Below are 16,084 nucleotides of genomic sequence, written 5' to 3'. Positions count from 1 at the left end.
GATGACCAATAAATACCCTTCTGGATCTCAGAGACTCAAACATGGATTACAGTTCCAGAACTTCTTCCATACACATTTACCAAACAGCTTGGAAACTCTTTTAAAACTTCAAAGAAGTTCTCATTCAACACATAGGAAATATTTAGCAGGATTGATTTAAAATTAAATGTAATCTCACTGTACCATATAAAAATGTTATTGTTATAGTCTTCTCTTAGTACACACCTGGATTTTCAGACCTCAGATGCACGTATTTAAAATATGGTTACTTCTGAAAAACATACTGTAAGACTGTGATGATCTAGTCAGGCATGATGTGTTAGCATTTTGCATTAAGTATGTGAGCAATGTGACCACCAAAGGGACAAAGATGTGTGTAGTTGCACATAGGATGCATCCATGTGACAAAAGGTTGTAAACCAAAGCAAAACAAGCATGAGGGACTGCAAATGGGCAGAACACCTTGCAGGTATGGAATACCCGTGAAGGGTAGCTGGCAAAACAAAAACCAACGGAAGCAGTAAGGAGCATAGAGGAGCAAGTAGTATGAAATTATCAAACAAGAAAAGGAAAGATGGAGAGGAATCAAGACAAGTCTGCTTTTGTTCCAGTTTCTCTTGCCAAAGAGCTCTCAGGCCTGATCAACTCAGCTTCTGTGATTACAACACATCAGTGCAACCTACATGGCATCAGCTCTGTGGTATTGTACACTCACAGCAAATTTAGGATAAAAGGTCTAACAGCTAAAGTCTTACAGTTTTCTGTATGTAATGAATGCATAGTGATAAAGATTAACAATGTGCAGGAACTAACCATTAGCACAAAGAGAGTTGTTAATGCAGGAATATTGTAAAGTTTTGTTCTAAAGTTTAAAACAGAATTGTACATACAGTAAATTTACATAATGTGTAATGAAGACAAATGCAGCCATGCTTCCCAGAAAGTATTTGCCAAAATCAGGACTAGTATATTATTGCTGAGTTGGTACTTTATTCTGCTTTTCTAAAAAAGTAAATTAGTGCCTTCCCTTGTCTGGATGTAGATTGATCCTCAAATTGATATTGCATTTCATATTCAAAAGTTTGTAAAATAATGCATTATAAAAAATCTGAATCAAATGTAGACTAAATCACAACGTGCTGCATAATTCATTTTCATTTACATTAAAAGTGGTTTAATCCTAATACAAAAGTAAACTGTCAGTGCACCAAATCCGAAAATACCATAGTAACCTAACTAGTTACTTGGATGTGTCTACTGAAACAACACATTGGTTGCATATTAAGTAATTTATTACTTTTTCTTATACAGCAATATGAATCTTATTCAAATGAATGTCTGTCAAAAAGAACTACCATAAGAACCATGTAACTACCATTAAATGGTGTATTAATATTTCAAGAAATTTAAGAAAGGTCAGTGGAAGTACTCTAATCATTTGTTTTTAGAACAGAATTTTGATAACTCTGGGAAAAAGGACCTAATTACTAAATGCAAATTGCACAAAATACTGATTTCCCCTCCTCAAACTACTGATTTACAATACTGTGGACCTAAAGTACATTTAGTTAATTAATTTATGTTAGAATTAATCCACAAATGATTTGTACAGATGGCAAGGGAAAAAATCTTTGTACTGATTAATTTCCCATGTAAAAACGGATGGGAATGACAGGAGAGAAATTTTAAGAATCTTTTTTCTCTTTTCTAAGGGAATAGTAAATTCTTAGATACTTGGTTTTGTGACACAGCAAAGCAAGATTAGGTTATGGGAAAGTAAGTTCCTTGTTGTCTTAGTTTTGTCTGGTGCAGTTGCTGAACACTTACAGGGCTTCATGTCTCAGAGTATCAATAGAGATGTTCTTGCAGCACTGGAGGCCATTTTGGATGGATCAGTGCTCACGTTTTGATGGCATTCTCACAAAAGGGTATCAGAAAAAGCTGCAGTCGTACTCAGCTTGGTACTGGGTAGGGGTACTCAGCCTAACACCACATTAAAATGGGGAGGTAGAGATGTACACCATACCATTGCCTGATCTGGAACTAATTTGAAATTATAAGTTTTATAAAACTGTGATGTAATTTTAAAATACTTCAGGAGCTTAGACTACTCATTTACTTCAAACAAACCTGACACAAAAATTCTTCTCGTTTTAGGCTTTTTGATTAAAAGAATCATACTAAAATGTAATATCAATTACAGAGCACAGGAATTTTAACACACAATCAACAGAATATTATTCAAAAAGTATTTGTACAGTGTCAGCAATATCCCCAATTAAATTGTTTTGGGTTTTTTTAATTCATACTTCTCTCGGAAGTATGCACAGTTCTGACTACCCAAACCCTAAATTGTGGTTTTTCCTTCTAAAAGTTTTTGCCTGTGTCTTTCATATATCAGACCCTTACATAGACTGGGGATCAGCTCATCACTTTACACTTTTAAGCACTGACAATACTAAGGTTTTGGTAACGACAGTTTTACATGCCCTAACTCATAGTTGTGTTATTTGTAAGGACAAGAGGTTTTAACGTATATTAAGTTTTGGTAAAGCATTTCCTAACTAGGTGGAGAAGAATCAATCCCTCTTTTTGCTACAATTTACAGCTTGGCACACCTAAGTCAATATATACCAGTACCTTATTTACTCTTCTGTGAAAAGAGAAACATGGAAAGATAAGGAGACAGAGGCAAATTGCATGGAAGCATTTTTAAAGGACTAGCTAAAGTACACCAGCATATTGTAGGGAACTGACCAGATAAGTGCTATTTAAAAGTTGTAAAGAAAAAGACCTAAGTAATGATGACCATATCTAATCGATTCAGACAAAATAATAAACCAGCTGATAATGGATTAAACTGGGAATTAAATAGGTAACAACATTAATAACAGCTTACAGAAAATAGACGGTGTCAAACTAACTTGGGTTTGGGTTTTTTTTTTTTTTGAGATTACAAATTTGCTTGACATGGTTAGCTAACAAACGCATTTAGAGAGGGAAGCAATGTGATTCTGTAGTCTGACTTCCTGCCTAGCACAGTCCATACCATTTCTAGGTTGAAGTCCAATCTTTGTTGCTGGACATATGTTTCAGAAAAATGTCCTATGTTTATTTTTAAATGGCCAAATACAGAGAATTCTTATAAGCCAGGATAACTTGCATCAGTGGTTGATTTCCTGGCAAGTTAAAAATCTATGTGTGGTATTTATATTTGCTGGCTTTCAGTTTCTAGACAATGAAAGCTTAAATCACAAAATAGCTTATACGATCTAAGACTCCCCTGTTACTACGTTTCCACTCCCATGGATGCCACAAGATTATACCAACATATATAAGCCAATCTTGACCCGCACTTCTGTAGGATTCTTGTGACTCTTCTCCTGAACCTTCTAACAGATTTTCAGCAGCTTTGTTGAAGTTTAGACATCAAAATGGTGTGTTATATTCCAGTTTTAGTTATGCAAGCGTCAAAAGCAGAGGAAAAACATACTCTCCACTCCAGTCTGTTTTTTGTTTATACTTCCAAAGATCATGTTAGCTTTCTTGGACCTGGCATCATGATGCATTCTCATATTCAGCTGATAAGCCATACGAACCCTTATGTTTTTCAGATTCACTGTTTCTCAGGCCAAAATCCCTTCACCCCATACATGTATTTACTGATATGCAAACATATGGAACATGGTTTATTTGCTTACATCTTGTTTATCAAACCACTTTGTCCCAGATATTGGACAGATTGTAAATTAAGTTGGGGTGAGTTAGGATGAAAGTCCTGTGCTGAGATTTTTTCACATGATAATCAGAAACCAAGCAAGGTGTTATTTAGCAGACAGAAAAAAATTGCTTCTATTACCTTTGCCTGCAAAGAGAGGAAACCTGGAAATCTTTGATGCAGAGATTATTTAGATCCATTTTCATAGTTTTTTAAGCCAGTTAATGACTTTCAAACTTCTGAATTTCTCATGGACAAACATGCATTCTGCATTAAAAACACAATGTAAGAAAGATGCTTCTCCAGATGAGTCAAGAGTTGCTTTCATTACGCACCACTAAAGTAGGGGTGAGCTGGGAGGAGGATGTCCTGTTATGCTTTTCTGCAAGGAGCAAATAATGCCCCTTAGTGGAGACAGGATGCCAGGCTATCAGGGTTTTTGTCTGATCAAGTGCAGCATTTTATACAACTTAAGTATATTACTTATATAACAGCACTACAATATAACAAGAGTTGTCTCTCTCCTGGAATGCCTGGTAAAATTCTACAGCTTGACCTCCAAGCATTCAAGTCAACACTTCAAAAATACTGCTTTGGCAGTCAAATGCTGCAAAAGCTTCTGGGAGAAGCTTTTGTAATGCAAAAGTTACCCCTAACTTTTTTCCTCAGAATTCTAAGGAGGGCAAATAAAACAAAAGCAGGGCAGGGACATAGGGTGAGCATCCTGTGGTAACAAACAGAAATAACTTGGGCTTCAGAAAGAGAAGTCTCTTAGTGTTTACTGCTACAATTACAGAATAGCTGTGTAGCATGTTAGACTAAACAATAATCAATTAATGAATCCTCTGCCTCTAAGTTTAAATTTGTCCTCTACTCATTGTGTGTGATCTCTCACACACAGAAAAAAAGATTATACTTGGTTCAACTGTATAGGTTTCTACTGTAGACTGATCACCACGACAACCATCCACCTTCCAAGACAATAGCTTGGTAAGTATAATTTCAAGCGGCAGTGGTGGCATATGCAGCCTTTAGCCACTCATTCCCACTACTATTACTCATTCCAGCTGTGCCAAAGAAAATCCTCATACACAGTAAAGTCGATTGGAAAACTGATGTCTGGATTAATCTTTTTTTTTTTTTTTTTCCCCTTGCTGGATTATTTTTAACCCAGACTACTCCTTAACACAATGAATTATGTGACTACAAATTAACCCCAAACCCTAATAACAAAAACATCAAAATCCCCCATATTGAACTGAAGCGGTGGGGCTTAACAGGCACAAGGACAAGTTTTCATAGTGAGAGTGAAAACAAGCCAAGAAGATAACAGGCCTTTAAAAAGTATTTGTTACTAACATCCTTCCAGGCAGAACTGTCAGTCATTAGAGTGGCTCTTCTTTTTTTTTCTTATGATAAAAAAATCTGTTTAACTTAATCACAGATAAAACTAGTCCATGTACATTCTCAATGCATTTTTTCCTCAGCTGTCATTCTGCCATGAAAATATTTGCTGCAATAGAAGACATCTATCAGTTTGCACTTGGCTTCACAGAGTTTGTGATCTGTGGAAAACCATACCACATGACAAACGTAAAAAGGCCTTACACATGTATAAACTATTCTGTAAAGTCAAGCACAAATATTAAAGCCCTGTACCTATCATGTAAAGTAGTGAAAAATAAATAAGGAGTAGCATTAAAAACCTCACACCATTGCCTTGCTTTCGACAGTAAGCCCAGCCTGAAATCCTGTCCCTAGTTTACCAGATTTAAATCGGCATGCACCCCTCTTATCTCATTATTCATTCAGACTGGGAGATGTGGATCACTAAGCTGTGTACTAATTTGTTCCTAAACTGCATTCATTCATCATTAGTTGGCAGTGAGAGGTTGATCAAGTCCATTGTGGAATAATTCTGTGACCCTCCCATGAATTGTGTATTTTCTGCATGAGTTATTTGAGAAATTCTCTAGAAGTTATTTTAACAGTTTTAGTAGCCATTTTGTTAAGCATGATGATTTCTGGGGTCAGGTTAGTCACAGAGGTATCTCTGTCATATCCACATATTCTCTTCTGTACTGTGGACCTATATGTTTAGTATTATCTTCTGTATTGTGTATAAAGGGTATTTATGTACGGTTCTTTCTAAAAAGACATCTCTGATGTACTATTACGACAAATCACGACAGAATCCGGTACTGCACAGAATAATGTCTCTTCACTGGGGACAAACACAGCTGTCAGTAAGAGTTAGCTAGACTGTGTGCGAGGAGGGGGTTACTCTGAGAAGATTAATGTAACAGCTAAAAGATTCTTGTATTTCCTTCTGACTTGAGCTTCTCTCTCATGAACAATTTAAATATAACAGCACAACCCATCTGCAGTAACTTGTGCCTCAGCTGATTTTTCTTGATGAAGAGAAGATATTCTCCGTAATAATTTGGTGGATGAAGAACTAGTAAAATGGGTAGTATGAATCATCATCATATTTTCTGCCAGATATATTTTTTATAAATAAGAAGTCTATTGTATAGAAATATTTTTTTACAAAATGTATGGGTATGAAAACATTACAACAGATTGGGAGTTAAACACATTTGCAATGCATAAGCTGCCCAACATTCTAGTTAAGGAAACTTCTGTAATGGAAATTTTAGACACTATTTTTTGCCTTCTCATAGACCTCTGGGGTTTTTACCAGCTTATAACAATTTGTAAAAATATTAGCATAATACAAGTTAGAGATGGGAACAACACAAAAAATCACTCCATTTATCCACAAAGCAAAATTATTCTGCTAGAAGACACATCAGATGCTTATCACCTCTTAATATAGTTATATTTTTTGTTTAATAACTGAAAGAAACCATATGTTGGGGTTTTTTTCCTGTGGTATAGAACTGCTCACCCTAAGAAAGAAACAAACAAATGTTCAGGTCTGTGTATTGAAATGTACCAAATCAGTTATTTACCTGATTTTTCAGAGGGAAGAGAAATGCTTTTTGTAGTATCCAGAATAACAGCCAACCCTGCAGAGAGTGATGGGAGGATGCTGGTGCTGAGATCTATGCGAGTTAGACTTTCAGGTTCCGTTTCCAAGGCTTTTGGAATACCTCCAGCACAGTTATCTTCTGTCTGATCCTTGTTCTGACTGTTCTGTGGACTCTGAACAATATGAACGATACTCTGCTGGGCCAGGTCACAGTTCTGCAACACAAAACCAAAATCCCAATAAATAATTAATTGTGACATAAGGGACAAAATCCCTCTATCGCCAATTTGTTATTTATTAAATGGTCTCCAACCCGTTTTGTGTAGAATTTCAGTGTGCAGTAATGGAGTTTAAAGCAAAGTGACAAGTGTAAATTGCTGGAATTAGGATTACTTGCATTGGCAAAAGGGTCACAACACTTACAAATTCTAAACATTTAACAAGGAAATGGTGGATAAGAGCCAACAGCTCTAAATACATCTGGTTTATTGGCACAAAGGAAAAACTCCAGAGGAAGCACTACTAAATCAAGTGCTAAGAATATTCAATACTTAATAGGCATTTGCACAGATAATGCTGATACACATTCTTCATGTAGCAATTTAGGGTCAAATGTGACAATCACAGAGAGTTCATGACCAAGCTACTCCAACGTATCTTTGTAAACAGAAACAGGGAAGATGATGCTGTCGATGAAGACTGATACTTATTTCTTGTCCCTAATGTAATTTTCAATCTAAATCTGGCTTTAGATGTAGACTCAGTATGAGTTTCCATTCTTTCCAAAGATGACATTTAAATGTTGACTTCAGAATTAGAGAAAGCTTGTGGAAAATCTCATGACCGCTATAGTCTTTGCTGGTAAAACAAAAGGATTGCTACCTATTTTAGCCCAAAAGGCCTCACATATACATAAGTACTTCCTCTTTCTCAGTTCTCACCAGAGGTGATCTTAGACAGTCTTTCCAGATCCTGTGTCTTAGAAAAAAGCAGGCTGAATAAGGATCTTATGAAAGGTTTATCCATGATAAATCAGGATAGAATCCACATTTTGTTCAGCATTTTCCTAATACAGAATAGGAAAGAAAAATATTACCTCAGAACTAGAAATTACAGAGATTTTAGATGACCTATTAGTAATGAAGGGCTTTCAAGAAAGGCTTGTATTGATCTTTCCACAGCACACCTTGCAACAGAAATTGTTCTTTTTTGGGTGATACCTACCAGAGATCCGCACCGAGTTCTCCAGTGTCATGAATGAACCACATAAAAACATCAGCCTACACAGAAAGAAGTTTGAATTTCCCTCAAGAAAATAATTTTCTACCTCTTTGCAGTATCAATAGGTTGGCCATGTCTGTCCTGAAATGTCAAGACAGACTGCTGATTACATTTGGGATGAACAGAAAGAGAATTCAGAAGCATTTATCTCAGCATCTACACAGTATTTAAAATTTTTAGTTTGTATTTGCGATTATTACATGCATTTTTAACTGCAAAAGATTCCTTTACAGATATTTTAGTGCTGTTTATCCCACTCTCCTCTGGTCTCATTTCTGTTTAGTGGTTTTCCTTCATTCTCTTGCATTATTTCTCAGTACTTCCCCCTCCACCCGTTCTTTCTTATGTAATGCATTTCTAAACGACAAAAATCTGTTTGTGTTTTTTTTCTTTAAATTGAATTTTTAATAACACACTCTCTCCTTAGAGAAACAGTAATCAGCCAGCAGAGATTTGTCAGAGCAAGGACGCTGCAGTATTAATATTCAAACAAAGCAGTTATTAGATTTCAACTTTAAAACATTATGTTGACATTAAAGGTCTCCTTTTCTCATACAGCTTGTTACCCATAACATTTTAAAAGATCCATTTAAATAGCTTAATAATTTCATTCATTAACACAAAATCCAAAACACGGCTGTCGCTCTAAAACTTCTCCAACTAAGAACACTGTATAATATTAAAGAATTTAATAATGTAAGAGAAATTAATAATAAAATTAATAACCTAGGCAAATGAGGAGCTCAGAAGTGATTTGCTCAGTCACAGCTAGAACTACAAAGGGAAATAGGTATATATGTAAAAACTCACAACCTTGGAAACCTCTAATCAACTGCCAATCAGTCAAACCATGTTTTAATGAGCATCTCTTCCAGCAGTTTTACTTGCTTAAGCAGCCCCTGTCCTGTCATTTATTTTTTCTCACCGTCTACTATCCTTCTCAGTTTGTTTCTTTTTAAAGTTTGCATCAGTTCCCTGATTCAGTTCACAGCTTGATGCCGTGCTACAGTCACAGTGAGGGGATGGTGCAGAAGAGAGAATAAGAGGGATGGCAAGGGCTGCTTAAATCATACAAAATGCCCCTGCAAATCCACAACCTTTTCCAACCACTCTTGCTTGATCTTGACTGCTGCAAACATTTAGATGCATGGTTTAAATCAATTGATCTTTAAAAAGTACAGGTTCCTTTCCAGTTCTTTTTGCAGGCTGGAGGGTATGTGATTAGCTTATAAACAAAGGAAGGGCTGACAAAACAGATCCTCATCTTATCTACTGTTCTCTCTCCAATGATGTCAAGAACCACATACCTCAAAAAAAGATGTAAAATTTGCATTTTGGGCAATTATATGTCCATATGACCATAGCAATAGCAAGTTCCTGGAATTCACTTAATAAAAGTTTTCATTTTAAAAGGGCAGGTGAACATGTTGTATCTTAGCTTTCTTGCATCTCTTTATCAAAAACAAGAACAAACTTTGGAATATTGAACATCGCTACTGATGATGATAATGTATGTTACAGACGCAGGAAAGCTCAATTAGCAGATGTCAGGATAACTTTTCAAAGATAGCAGCTAGACAAAGCAAACAACATCATTTGATCTGTACACTGAGTATATTTGTTATGGAAGTCACCAAGCAGTAACAGACATGGATTCCCAAATCATCAGTTTTGTAATGTTGTTTCTGACTACATTTGAATTAAATTTGGCTTGTGTTTAAAGGAGGAAAGTAATTCTCAACCTTTGCAAGAAAAGTGAGAAGACAGTAGAAGAAAAAAAAAAAAAAAGTTTGTGATCATATCTTAATTGTGAAGAGACCTGGATGAGAATATCACCAAGCAGTTCCCAGAATTAGAGTGATTAATGCTTTATACCAGACTACATTTCGTAGACAGTAGGTGGGCTAGGTCTGCGGCTTTCTTCTCTGAGAAAAGAGGTAGAATTCAAACTATTTCTGTAAATGTTTAGGTTTTGCCTTAGGTTACTCTTGTAACACAAACCTAAGATACAATTGTTTGTGTCAATGTCACTTTCATTTTCTTCATGTATTTGTTTTACGCCTCAGGAAACATTTCTTTTGAGAATGTCTATTATTAATGATTCTAGAGATATTGTCTTGTCTTATCTGTTGATCCAAATTAATGCCTGTGATCCATATTCCAAAGGGAAATACTGCAAGTGTATATATTGTAGATTATGAAGTATCTCTTTGCACTAGAGCAAAGGGAGCTGAGAAGATCCTGACGTGATGAAACCCAATATTAAGGACTGATTCTTTACAGAGAATGCGTTTTGGCCAACTTGGAAAAATAAATTCATAGAAGATGAAATTAAAACTTTTTTTCATTCAAACCTTTTGCTTTCATATTTTTTTCTGAGTTCTCAAGTTGAATGTCACAAGGCTGAATTAGCACATCCTGAGTGAATAACACAATATCCTTTGGTGCTGCCAGCTGTGGGCTAACTAGAACGTCACTTCGGGAGACTGAGCTAAATCATGAAGAGGGAAAAGATGACTGTGTTTAAGTAACTCCAAAATCCTCTTGTTCTGACAGATCTGTTTGATATCTTCTTAACAACATATTTTGATAGTAACATCAATACTGAAAGAAGTGTTCTCCATCTAGCAAATATATAGCCCACTAGAGAAGTCATATTATATTTTCTGAAGTGCAATACACTTTATTTTGAAATATTTTATTTAAAGAAACACTAGAGCAGAGAATAGTTTGAATTAGAAGCTTTGGATTTGAACGTAGAAAAGCTAATTTCTTGTGGTGTTTTCTCTTGAAAAGGAATTTGAAATAATTTCATTTCGTGCTAACCATCAGTTGGGGTTTTTTTAGGTGTTTGGGGTTTTTTTATTGCCTGCCAAACTCAAAAAGCAATTCTTTACACTCCACTACCTAAGATCCAGTTCAAACTTTTCCTATTATCTGGAGAGCCACTTCTTTGCCCATGAGTCCCTGGGGCCTACAGAGTGGAAACACTAACAGTTTGCCTAAGTGCTGCCTATGTAGATTAAGCAGATAACAGACCGCCTGATGCCACTCAATAAGAGATTCACGCAAGGTAAAAGCTCAAGAAAAGGGATTTTAAACTCCTAGGAATGATCAACAGGAATCAAAGTGTTGGCTTTCCAGTTAGGCTTTTTCTTAACTGTCCTGCATTTCAATATCAGATGGGAAAATAAGGGGAACATTTTTGTCTCATTAAGCTGCAGAATGAATGAAATGATAAAAAAGCTCTCCAGATGTTTAACATCTTTGTCGGCAACATGGACAGTGGGATTGAGTGCACCCTCAGCAAGCTGTGTGGTGCAGTTGACACACTGGAGGGAAGGGATGGCATCCGGAGGGACCTTGACAGGCTTGAGAGGTGGGCCCATGCAAACTTCATGAAGTTCAACAAGGCCAAGTGCAAGGTCCTGCACATGGGTCGGGGTAATCCTAAGCACAAATACAGGCTGGGCAATGAGTGGATTGAGAGCAGCCCTGCGGAGGAGGTCTTGGGGGTGTTGGTTGACGAGAAGCTCAACATGACCCAACAATGCGTCTGCAGTCCAGAAAGCCAACCATACCCTGGGCTGCATCAAAAGAAGTGTGACCAGCAGGTTGAAGGAGGTGACTCTCCCCCTCTACTCCGCTCTTGTGAGACCCCACCTGGAGTACTGCGTTCAGCTCTGAGGCCCCCAACATAAGAAGGACGTGGACCTGTTGGAGCGAGTCCAGAGGAGGGCCACAAAGATGATCAGAGGGCAGAAGCATCTCTCCTGTGAAGACAGGCTGAGAGAGTTGGGGTTGTTCAGCCTGAAGAACAGAAGGCTCCAGGGAGACCTTATAACAGCCTTCTAGTACCTGAAGGGGCCCAACAAGAAAACTGGGGAGGGGCTTTTTACAAAGGCATATAGTGATAGGACAAGGGGTAATGGCTTTAAAATGAAAGAAGGTAGATTTAGATTAGATGTAAGAGGTTGTTCACTGTGCGGGTGGTGAGGCACTGGAATGGGCTGCCCAGAGAGGTTGTGGATGCCCCATCCCTGGCAGTGTTCAAGGCCAGGCTGCATGGGGCTTTGAGCAACCTGGTCTAGTGGAAGGTGTCCCTGCCCATGGCAGGGGGGTTGGAACTAGATGATCTTTAAGGTCCCTTCCAACCCAAACCATTCTGTGATTCTATGATTCTACTCTATGAGTACCTATAGCACAATACACCTCTTCAACAGGACCCACGTAAAAGTGCAGAGGTCACACCAACTTTATCAAGAAATCTTTTTCCATGAATAGTGTAAAGAGACATTAAAGGTGACCTTCTGAACAGAAAAAAAAAGCATATGAAGTTCCCAGAAGAGAGAAAAATAAGCCCACCAAACCTCACTCTACTATTGCTGCAACCCTCTCACAACCCAAGGACAGAGACCAAGTCTCAAAAGCAGCAGACACAGAAAGGAATTAATTGGAAGAACACCACCACTATTTTCATTCCCTGATCACAGACCAATGACTCAAAAAAGCAAGAAGAAAGCAACAACAAAAAAATAACCTTTCTTACATAGGGAGCAAAAGCTGAAATATTAATGAACTTGAAAGTAGAAATTACCTAAAATAAAAAACACAGATATAGTATTAACATTCTGTTGAGCCATGATGGCCTAAGAAATGGGAAGCAAGATTTGCAAGAAGACTTAACATCTTTCATTTAACCAGATGATAAAGAAAGAAAAACCAAATAAGCTTTTGGTCTCAGAGACTCTTCCGCAGGTCATGGCAAGGGGAAATCTGAAGGGAAAACTAACCACTGTTAAAATAATGAAGCAGATCAGCACCCTGATCTGACATCACCATCCATTTGTGCGAATTCTGTCTGCTGAGTGGCAGTGAACTAAATATTGCTCCACATGGGGCAAGAGAAAAAAGCCAACGCACTGCTGGGCCTAAATTACAGAGACCACTTAGCAGTTAAATTCCAGCAATCAGAAACTACTTGCTATTTTATGATGCTGTGGAATACATCTATATTTGACTTCAGTTCACCTTTTCAACATTTTCAGAGTTATACATTAGTGTACTTGTTTAGTATTCAGATTATTGTAGATGCTAAGCAACGCCTAGAAATAGAAGGAAAAATAGACGTATTATTGAAAGAACCACATATTCAAATAAACATGATGAAAAGGCAGAAAACCCTTCACTTTGTAGAATATTTGTAGCCTAATTTTTATAGTCTCTTCTTATTCAGTTCTTGCAGTAGTTTAAATATTGACCATGCCAAAGAAATAGAATTAAAGGAAAGATATAAAAAATGTGCTATGAAAAAGGATTCATTGCTTTCTAAATCCAAAACCTAGTATCATTTTAAGGACTACCTTTAGATTTCCAAAGACAGACTATTGCAGCAAAGGAGGGAAGGAGTGCATGGGAGTTTTAAGTTCAGCAGGTAACAGTGAAGCTGAAAATAACCACATGCAAATGAGTGACGTCGAATCCCTACAATTTTAACACAACCAGAGGCAAACACCAGTGGATGCAAGGCAGGCCTTTGTCATATTAAGATGTTGGAATATAATAAATTGCCTTGTTTTAAGAAGAAAATGGAACAATGTATCTTCAAAACACTTCTAAAATAAGGATAGGACATTCTTAATGTGATATGATAGTTAAAACTTCTTTCTGTAATGACGGTTAATGAAGATGGATACAGTAAACAGCGATATAAATTTATTGTTTCCCAGATAAGCCACATTCATTATGGCTTCATTGTGCTGTGGGATTTTTTTAATCTCCCCTTCCTTCTCCTCAGCCCCCTTAAATTTTTATCTGTGTTTTTGTATCCTTTTTATTTTATCCCATTAGCAAGTGCAGGGTTAACTGAAGATTGCCAAGTCTTAAACTATTTATTTAGGTAAGACTAACTTTGGAACAAATCTGGAACTAAGGCTGAGAGTTTTGTTACTGACAGACTCTTTGGAAGGAGATGAAGCTTATATAAAAGTGTGGCATTTAGATGGGAGCCACTGGAGAGAGATTTGACCTGTAGGTTTCCTTACCACCTGTAGCCATTAGAGATGGTGAGATCTTATGCTGCCTTGCTGGGCATTATAAAGATCATAGCTCTGAACTGAAGATAACCAGAAAACGTCACAGTGAAAGTTTCTTTTAAACACAGGTATACTTGATAGGATCATCCCTTCACTCAGAAAAGTGAGACTCCTCCAGCTCTCACTCTAATTTTCAGTTGCAAGTCCACTTTTGTGGAGCTTTGCACCCCAAATACCAATATAAGAAACTGATGACAGGATTTTCATAATACTATTGACTGCAATGACCCCAGAAAACTGCCAGCCCAAAGCACACATATTCCTCCAAGACATTCCCCATTCATTGCCCTCCTGGGGAACAGGAATGAAAGGCAAGTTATTAAAAATCAGTGACTCCACTGCAACTCTGAGTGGTAGAGTATCTCTGCCAATGACTCCTGGATTGCGGGATCTAAGATGGTGAGAAGTGCACAGAATGTTAAACTGGCCTCACACAGGACATGGAAACATGATGATGGCTCATTGCTACTGATTTATTTTTCATGTTACACAAATAAAATATGCTAGAAACTGCTAAGATCCTCAGATTTTCTCCTTTAAAAAAGATAATCACAGTCCATGATAACCATATAAAGGACAAAAAATTAGAATTACAATGTATCTGCTGAATTTTCCTAAAGGTTAGAAACTTCAGAGCCTTGCAGGTAAGAAAAGAACACAGAATATATTTTTTCAAGTCTTTTCCATCTGAAAAATTAAGAAGTCTTTATTAGGCCAAAGTTATTTTAGGAGGAATCCCTTCAAAATTCTGGATAATAACATAAATAATAATAAAGGTATTAATTGCAGCTACAGTTTCAATAATACACTAGAAAATGTATCTAATTGTGTCTACTAAATTAGTGACTGTGTGGTGTATGATGACAAGCTAACTATAGGTGAGAATAAGCAAAGGATTTCTAAGTGGGTTTCATAGAGTGGTTAATTCAGGTTAGCTACCAGGTGCCTCCTAACTCTGCATCATACATCAGCTCAGAATGCAGGATAGTGCATTTAGATGTATTTCAAATTACTAAAAACCCAATTTTATGTGAAACATTTACATATGACTCACCACATGTGAATTACATGCATAGACTTCTTCCTTATCAAAAGCCTTATCTCTAAGGCGATCATTGTATTTCAGTATTTTCCAAATATTAGATTTTTTCCTTAATAGTTTGTGGTGGGGCAGAAAACTTGCTGCCATTTCAATTTTCATGTCCTTTAGTGTTTGCAGATTCTGGCTAGGCTGTCCTAGAATATGTCCTAGAGAGCAGGAGTGCAGGCGTGGAAAGGAATAGACTGATTCCCAGTCACATCCTGCCCTGGAAGATACCTCCTGAAAGATAAGATTTTTGCATTCACATGTTGCTAATGAAAATTTTTTTCTCCATCACAGAAGCCTAAAGTTTGGGCTGATTCATGTGTTGGGAAAAATCACTTTTATGCCATGAAACAAGAGAAGTGAAGAAAAAAAAGACAAAAGACAGATGATGGCTAAATCAGTGTTTGAAATGTGTGCTTTAGGACCGTGACCAAAACCTAAGAAAATGTCTCTGAAAGACATTCCCATTATAAAAAACCCGAAATCTGGGGATTTGGTTGAATTAGTGTTCCTGGAATGTTCAATATGTCTTAATTTCAGAATAGACCTTGTGACATTATTCTTTATTACTCTCTCTCTCTTACATGGTATGTTGCTTTTTAAGTACTGGTGGTCTTTGCAGGTATCTTACTAAAACCTCACCTTCATTGAGGCATAAAGTAATAAGGTGTTTCTTGCCAAGACTTTTTACAATCCCACATTGAATACAATAAATTCTGGACTCATTTTAGGGACTGATAAGGTGACTTACACTGATGAAGTGTAATACCTGCAAATTTGTGCTAATTTGACACTCTAAAGACTCTCTGATACTTTCATCCCAAAACACAACAGCTTTACAAAAAATATTTTCATATAAAAAGACCTAATCTGATGTTACTGGACTGTAAGTACGATATCGGGTTTGT

The 16,084-nt window shown here is 36.9% G+C and overlaps 1 protein-coding gene across 1 annotated transcript in view; it reads right to left on the bottom strand.

Moving 5' to 3' along the window:
* Positions 1-16,084, bottom strand: part of PRKN (parkin RBR E3 ubiquitin protein ligase) — an 800,965-nt gene that overhangs the window by 517,004 nt on the left and 267,877 nt on the right. Inside the window, exon 3 of the mRNA XM_030022007.1 lies at positions 6,694-6,928. Coding sequence (XP_029877867.1) covers positions 6,694-6,928 — 235 coding nt within the window. The remainder of the gene's footprint in view (positions 1-6,693; positions 6,929-16,084) is intronic.

This window comes from Aquila chrysaetos, chromosome 8, assembly GCF_900496995.4.
Source record: "Aquila chrysaetos chrysaetos chromosome 8, bAquChr1.4, whole genome shotgun sequence".
Classification (NCBI taxonomy): Eukaryota; Metazoa; Chordata; class Aves; order Accipitriformes; family Accipitridae; genus Aquila; species Aquila chrysaetos.
Note: the sequence above shows the minus strand (reverse complement) of the source record. Positions and strands in the feature narration are given on the sequence as shown.